At 37.7% G+C, this 7,767-nt stretch overlaps 1 protein-coding gene across 1 annotated transcript in view; it reads right to left on the bottom strand.

The window, feature by feature from the left end:
- AKAP10 (A kinase (PRKA) anchor protein 10) overlaps positions 1–7,767 on the bottom strand; it is a 194,015-nt gene that overhangs the window by 139,963 nt on the left and 46,285 nt on the right. The window contains exon 4 of the mRNA XM_006902055.1: positions 322–858. Coding sequence (XP_006902117.1) covers positions 322–858 — 537 coding nt within the window. The remainder of the gene's footprint in view (positions 1–321; positions 859–7,767) is intronic.

Below are 7,767 nucleotides of genomic sequence, written 5' to 3'. Positions count from 1 at the left end.
CCTGTAAATGTTCATTAAAACTAATAAAATTTAATTAAAAAAAATATAGTGAAATAAAAATGAAATTGACAACAAGGCTGGAAAAAATCCTACAGCATAATGATGTGATTTAAATATGCAGACGAGAAAAGGAGGAGGGCACTTGACTGTTAATGATGCTCTCAAATCACTCAAGGCATCCCTTTTCTATTCTATACCCTAAATCCTCTCAAATTTGCATGCAGTTCAGAAAGAAACTATTCCAATCCTTTTATTCCTGATGTAAAGTTCTGCTTTGTGAATTAAAAGGCTAGGGGGAGGATAAAGAGAAAACATACTTACTTTTCATTAGTTTTCCTGATAATTCCTTTAGTGGACTATTTCTACTGGCTACTACAAGTCTGGAGGATTCTTGGTTTTCTATGGAAACTTGGTAAGTTCCTCTGGTCATTTCAAGATGGAAAGGATGGACATCTTCACATTCCTGGCAACGCAGCAAATGATTCTGAATATTGTTAGTTCTACTAAGGTTGACTCTTTCTGACTGAGTCATAAGCAATTGGGGTGAGCTAGAATCCTCCAATCTCTTAAGAGACTCAGTTAAAAAAGATGGTGTGGTTTCTTGCTTTTTAGCTGGAGAGACAGGCTCAGCCAATGAACTCTGCTTCACTGTATTCAGACTGTGTGCTCTTATGCGGGACCAAGTTGTAGAGTAAAAACTTTCAGCCTCTAACCAAAATTTAACCAAATGTTCCATTCTACGAAGTTCCATGAACTGAATGAAATAAGGGAGGACAACAGTGTCATGCAAGACTTGTTCAAGGGTCTTTGAGAGACTTGATTTGGTCTCTTGTGTCTGGTAGTCCAAACATGATCTACCTAAAAGACAAAACCAAAAGAATTAGCAGTAATATACAGGCACAATTTAAGACTAGATTAGTTAGTTACTTTCACAACAGCCCTACAGAGAGATCCTGAGAAAATTTACTTTCTAACAATTTAAAGTAAGAACTAGAAATGTTATAGATTTGGGTTCTAAACTAGTCAAGGAAAGAACTAATAATTATTTAAATACTTAAAAAGCTCTTTTTAAATTTTTTTTTAAAAGCTCTTTATTACCCAATAAATCCTATCATACGACTCTTCAGATCATATAAATTCATGAGGAAGAAAGTATTATATGATCCTCTAAAGCAAATGCTTCAGTTCCTCCTCACTTTCACCTAGTATGGTTGTGTCACCTTGCTGATGAAACCTCCTCCAATCCTGATGCCACATTCTTCTCCATTAAGTCCAGCTTTTCCAGCAAAATTATTTGCTTCACATACAGACTGACTCGGTACACAGAGAGGTAACACCTCTGATACACACCTTTCCCAGTTTGAAACCATGCAGTGTTGCCTTGCTCTGTTTAGATAATAGCTTCTTGGTCTAGGTATAAAGTTCATATAAATATAATTAAGCATTTTGGAATTCCTCCTCTCCTTAGATGTAGTTTGTTATCATCCACAAGGACAAATGCCTTTTGCATAGTCAATAAAACACAGACATTCTTCTGGTATTCTCTGCTTTCAGCCAAGACCTTATCTGATATCAGCAATAATTTCCCTGAATATGTGAATCAAGTACTATCCTGTGCCATCCCCACAATCTATGATATACTGAAACCCAGTTACTGTGTCAGTCCATTTTGTAGAGGTGTTCCTTTCTTTCTCTAACCACCTACTGTTCCTGGCATGTCTTTTTTTCCAAGGACTGGTCCCTCCTGATAACATGCCCCAAACAGCTGAAACGAAGTTTCACCCTTTTTGCTTCTAAAGAGCACGTTGGCTGTACTTTCTTCAAGACCACCAGACATTCAGTATACTTCTCTACACCACAATTCAAAGCTACCGATTTTTCTCTTATCCTTATTCACTTTCAGAAACACAGAAAACAAATGGGATAAGGTGCACTCTTCAGCACTCTGAAGAGATCCCTGACAGCAGATTTTCCCAATGCAACACATCTTTTGACTTCTATCTAGAATGCTATTACCATGGGTGTTGACTGTGGATCTAAGTAAAATGAAATTGCTGACAACTTCAATCTTTTTTCCTTCTATATTGCTTACTACTCCAATGGTAAGGATTTTTGTTTTGAGAGAGAAAGTATCTAGGACTTCCCTCTATATTGTTTAGCTACAGATGGGAAAAAGAAAAACAAAACAAAAAATTATGGATAAAAGTAAAGGTTGGTATCAGATCCTGTGACACTGTCTATCCTACCCAACCAGAATCTCAAGTACAATGAAATGTTTGTGAATGGCACACATAGTGAGCAGAGTTCATTAAACAGTAGGGTCAAGCAAGGACCAAGAGCAAGAAAGCCTTGGATATCACCTCCTATGGCCAGCAGGTCTGAGGACAGGGCACTCCATCATCCCATCAAGGCCGTGGGGTACGGCTCAGGAATGTGGCCCCATTTCTAATGTGGCAATCTTCTAGAAAGCTCATAATAAGCCCTTTCTATAATTTCCTTTTTCTTGTCCATTGATCCAAACATAAAGGCTGCTGGGGACACAAAGAGTTGGAGTTAAGAGACCAAAACAATCCAACAAAAAAATAGGCCAATAACAGACATTCCTGTTCACTTAAACAAAAAAACTGGACACCACAAAACAAACCTCCTTACCATAGAAGTTGAAAAGAACTCATAGTGGCTAGGGTTTCAGAGGCTGTAAACAGCATGGGAGATTGCTTATCTTTCTCCCATGGAGGCACTACTGGATTTAAACCAGAGGCACAATGGCACAACCTTTGGGTTAACATTGATCTTTAGTCTATTTTTTTGACAAGTGTCAATTTTCTTATATCCATATTTCATACATTCCATTATAAATTATTAATGGCTATTTTCTGCTGTTTCTCCTCATTTTGAGCTTCACTGGTTGAAAGCTTTTACCACATTCACTTTAAACAGACTCTACTCAGAAGAGTCTAATATATACGGTCTACCTGATTTACAGCACTGCTCAAGTCTATTTCCTTATTTTTCTAGATGTTCAACACAGAACTTAAGTCTACAGCTGTTACTGTTATACCATCAACTATTACTGTGGAGTACCATCAAATTGGAACTGACCAAGAGCTTATCACCAGTAGGTTTTTAGAGACAGTAAACCACACAGAAACTGACTGCTCATCTTTCTCCCACAGAGCAACCTGTGGATTCAAACCACATCTTTAGGTTGACAGCACAGCTCCTTACCAATAAGCAACCAGAGCTCCCGAACTATTATGATGGCACATCATAACTGTCAATATATGATCCATATATAAAACTTTTCTTTTATACTAGATTACTTATAAAGTTCATATACATTGTTTTTCACACCAGATCTATCACATTTACTTATTTCTCCCTACTGTCATCAAATTGTGGCACCCTCTCATTAACCTCCCTTGATCCTTACATACTTTCTATAATAAGGGTCATTATTTTTTTCCTAGTATAAAAGAAAAATTAATTTTAAAAAATATATTAGAGGGTGGTTGTTTTAACAAATATTTTCCCCGACAGTTATTTTAATTTCTTTTTTTCCCCTCTACTAGTTTATTTACAAAATTCAAATACAAATTTGAACAAATTCTTTCAATTTCCCTCACCCCCTACCATTAAACTGTATAACACAATGATTAATCTCCCTTCCCCCTGCACATCCACATCCCTCTGCTTCCTGCCTCTCCCACCCCCTCCTGGATCCTTATACTTATTCTACAAGAACAGTTTTATACAATATTTATCCTTGTGGGACTTGGTTCACTCATCATAATGTTCTCCAGTCCCTCCCAAGTTAGGTAATCATTTATGAAGTTATTGCTCCTGTATGCTGCATAGTATTCCATTGTGTGACTGTACCATAATTTCTCAATCCATTTTTTTTGTTAGACATTTGGGCTGTTTCCAGGTTCTTGCAATAGTGAATAATGCTACTATGAACACTGGTGTACAAATCTCAATTTGTGCCTCAGTTTTCATATTCTTGGGGTATATTCCAAGTAGTGGAATAGCTGGGTCATATGGAATTTCTATGTTCAGCTTTTCGAGGACACGCCGAACTGCCTTCCAGAATGGTTGCACAATTTTACAATCTCAGATGGCTTCAAAGCTGAATTCTTCCAAACATTCAGAGAGGACTTAGCCCCCATTCTACTTAAATTTAAAAAATTGAAAAAGGAACACTTCCAGAGTCATTCTATGAAGCAAGCATAACCTTAATACCCAGACCAGGCAAAGGTATCACCAAGAAAAAAAACTACAGACCACTATCTCTAATGAATATAGATGCAAAAATCCTTACCAAAATCATAGCCAATAAAATCCAAAAGTAATAAAAAAAAATAACACCATGACCAAGTGGGATTCATAAAAGGTATGCAAGACTGGTTCAACATAAGAAAAATAATGTAATTCACTATGTTAACAAAGTAAATAACAAGAACTGTATGATCTTAGCAATTGATTCAGAAAAAGCATTTGACAAAATCCAACCCTTCCTGATAAAGATACTCAGAAAAATTGGAATAGAAGGGAATATATAATGAAAAGCATATATGCAAAACCAAGAGCCAACATCCCTCTTAATGGATAAAGACTAATAACATTTTCCTTGCAAATAGGGACCAGAAAAGGATGCCCAGTGTCACCACTTCTTTTCAATATTTTATTAAAAGTGCTCGCTAGGACAATATGACAAGAGAAGGAAATAAAAGGCATCCAGATTGGTAAAGAAATGATTAAACTGTTGCTATATGCAGATGATATGATAGTGTGTATACAGAAAACCCCAATGACTCAACCAAAAAAAACCTGTTAAGAGTTAATACGCCAATTTAGTGGAGTGGCAGGATGTAAGACTAACATCCAAAAATCAGTAGGATTACTCTCCAGTAACAAAGAGAACTCAGAGATGGAAATAAAGAAAGCAACCCTGTTTACAACAGCCAACCACAAATTGAGATACCTGTGAGTGAATGTAACTAGAGATACAAGAGATCTATGCAAAGAAAACTACAAAGCATTTCTGAAGACACAATAAAAAACCTAAAGAAATGGAAAAATGTGCCCTGCTCATGGATAGGAAGACTCAATATGGTGAAAATAACAATCCTACCAAAGACAATGTACATGTTCAATGCAATCTGAATCCAGATACCAAATTCATTTTTCAAGGAGATTGAAAGGGAAATTATCAATTTTATTTGGAGAGACAAAAGACTCCAAATAAGCAAAACACTTCTGAGAAAGAAAAAGGAGGTTGGAGGCATAGCACTTCCTGACCTCAAAACCTACTACACAGCAGTGGTAACCAAAACAGCATGGTACTGGTACAATGACAGGCACATAGACCCATGGAATAGAATTGAAAATCCAGAAATAGACCCAGGTGTTTATGGTCAACTGATATTTGACAAAGAAATCAAAGTTATCAAATGAAGACATGATAACCTCTTCAACAAATGGTGCTGGCAAAACTGGACTTCCACCTGCAGAAAGTTGAAACAGGATCCACATCTCTTACCATACACAAAAATCAACTCAAGGTGGACCAGAGACCTGGTTGGAGTTGTTTGGTTTGTTTTTTTTTTTCCTTTTTACTTGTTGTACACCATCAAATTGGATCTGATGACAGACAATAGAGGAAATTGCCCCTCCTTCTCCAGGGGAAGCATCTGGTGGATGGATCAGAGACCTGGAAGGAGTAAAGCCCAAAACTATAACATTTATAAGAGACAAATTGGGATCAAACTTAGAAGCGCTAGTCTAAGGTATAAAGAGACTGTCAAATACAACCAGAAATGCACAATCTAAAGAGGATAAAATTCATGCATGGGACAGTCTAACCCAACTACAAAATGGGCAAAAGACATGGAAAGGTATCAGAATGGCAAATAGACACATGAAGAAATGCTCCAAATCACTGGTAATAAGAGAGATGCAAATCAAAACCACAATGAGGTACTATCTCACTCTCATAAGAGTGGCAAAGTTTAACAGGGCAGCAAGTAACAGATGTTGGAGAGGATGCTGTGAGAAAAGAACTCTTATAATAAGGGTCTTATATAGGATTTGTCCTTATGAGACTGAGTTAGTTCACTTAGCATAATGTTCTCTACTCCCTCCCAAGTTAGGAAGTGATTTACAAAATTTTTGCCCCTGCATGCTGCATAGTATTCCATCATGTGAATGTACCATAATAATAATCCATTAGATTGTGTGGGACTTTCACCTTCAACCTGCATCTTTTCATATAAAGTGGGTCTCCTGTTGACAGGACATAACTGGACCATGTTTGCTTATTCCTTCTGCCAATCTCTGCCTTTTGAGGGGAAAATTTAATCTATTTTTATTTAACATTACTAGCTGTTGTTGTTGTTATGTATCGTCAACCCTATGTACAACAGTTCTGAACCCTGCTCTATTCTGAGCCAACCTCACTGTCTATGACACACTTATGGTCATTACCGTAGTCACAAAGTCTCATCCAGAGTCTTCCTCTCTTGCACTGTATCAAGGACTGGTCCCTCCTCGCAACTTGCCCAAAGTATGTCAGGTAAAGCTTCAAAATCACTGTTCAGTTCTCTGATGCATAGCAAGTAATTGTGAATACAATGGCCTAGAATAGGCACACTTTAGAGTCCAGATTGACCACTGTTGTTCTTCAATATGCTGGAGAGGTCCCTGACAGCCGAGTTTCCCACTGCAATTCATCTTTTGATTTCTTGGTAAGAAAGAATTTATTTCTCCTATTTTGTTGTCAATCTATTTACTGTGAGCCTTGTATTTCTGCAAGACTATTTTCTTTTTATGCTTAGCTGATTTTCATAGGTAATCATTTTAATTCTTTTCTCATTTCCATTTGCTTGTGTATGTATATCCATGTACATTTGTGTAGTGTAAACTTGTATATATATCTATGGTACTATAAGTTTATACAGAGATAGAGGAGGAAGAGTGTGCAGCTCTGTCCAACAGAGGAGCAAGGAAAGGAGAAAGGCTCACAATCATGGATCACTTAGTAGCCAAGACATGCTCTGGAAAATACTTTGTTAACGTGATTTGGACAATCTGCAAACAGTATTATACATTTGGGCAAAGCTTGACTGGCCACATGCTACCACCCCTATTCCCCTTACTTCTTTTCCGTGAGCTTTTCTCTTTCCCTTGATGTGAGTAGGATAGGTGAGCATTAATTCTTCCTCCCAACACCAAAGAACTGTACAATCACATGTATGTTGCTGGACAAGAACTGAGTGGATGTTATACAGTCCATGCACACTGTCCAAATCACAAGAAGTCTCATTTCCCAGAACAATTCATGGATGTTAAGCAAAGCATGAATATATACACACCATACCATCAAGGTTAGGTTCCAAAGACCAGACAGTTATGCAAAGATGGAGATGATCATCATATCCAAACATAAGTGCCAAGCTAATTAGGCAGAATCTTGACCCAGTCAAGTTCACAGAAGCCTTAAAGATCACAGAAAGTATTACTTGTGCCCTGCAACTTCACGTCCACTACTGCCAGATAAAATTAATGTATAAAATGGTTGTTGTTGTTGTTGCTGTTATGTGCCGTCGAGTCGTTTCTGACTCATAGCGACCCTATGCACAACAGCCCTAAACCCTGCTCTATCCTGTGCCAACCGCACCGCCTCTGACACACCCATCCCAATTACCCCAGTCACTGAATCAATCCATCTCATAGAGGGTCTTCCCCTCCTGTGCTGTCCCTCCACCC

Source organism: Elephantulus edwardii, unplaced genomic scaffold (assembly GCF_000299155.1).
Source record: "Elephantulus edwardii isolate Elephantulus edwardi_28Jun2011 unplaced genomic scaffold, EleEdw1.0 scaffold00362, whole genome shotgun sequence".
Classification (NCBI taxonomy): domain Eukaryota; kingdom Metazoa; phylum Chordata; class Mammalia; order Macroscelidea; family Macroscelididae; genus Elephantulus; species Elephantulus edwardii.
The sequence above is the reverse complement of the archived record's forward strand: the minus strand, read 5'-3'. Positions and strand labels throughout refer to the sequence as shown.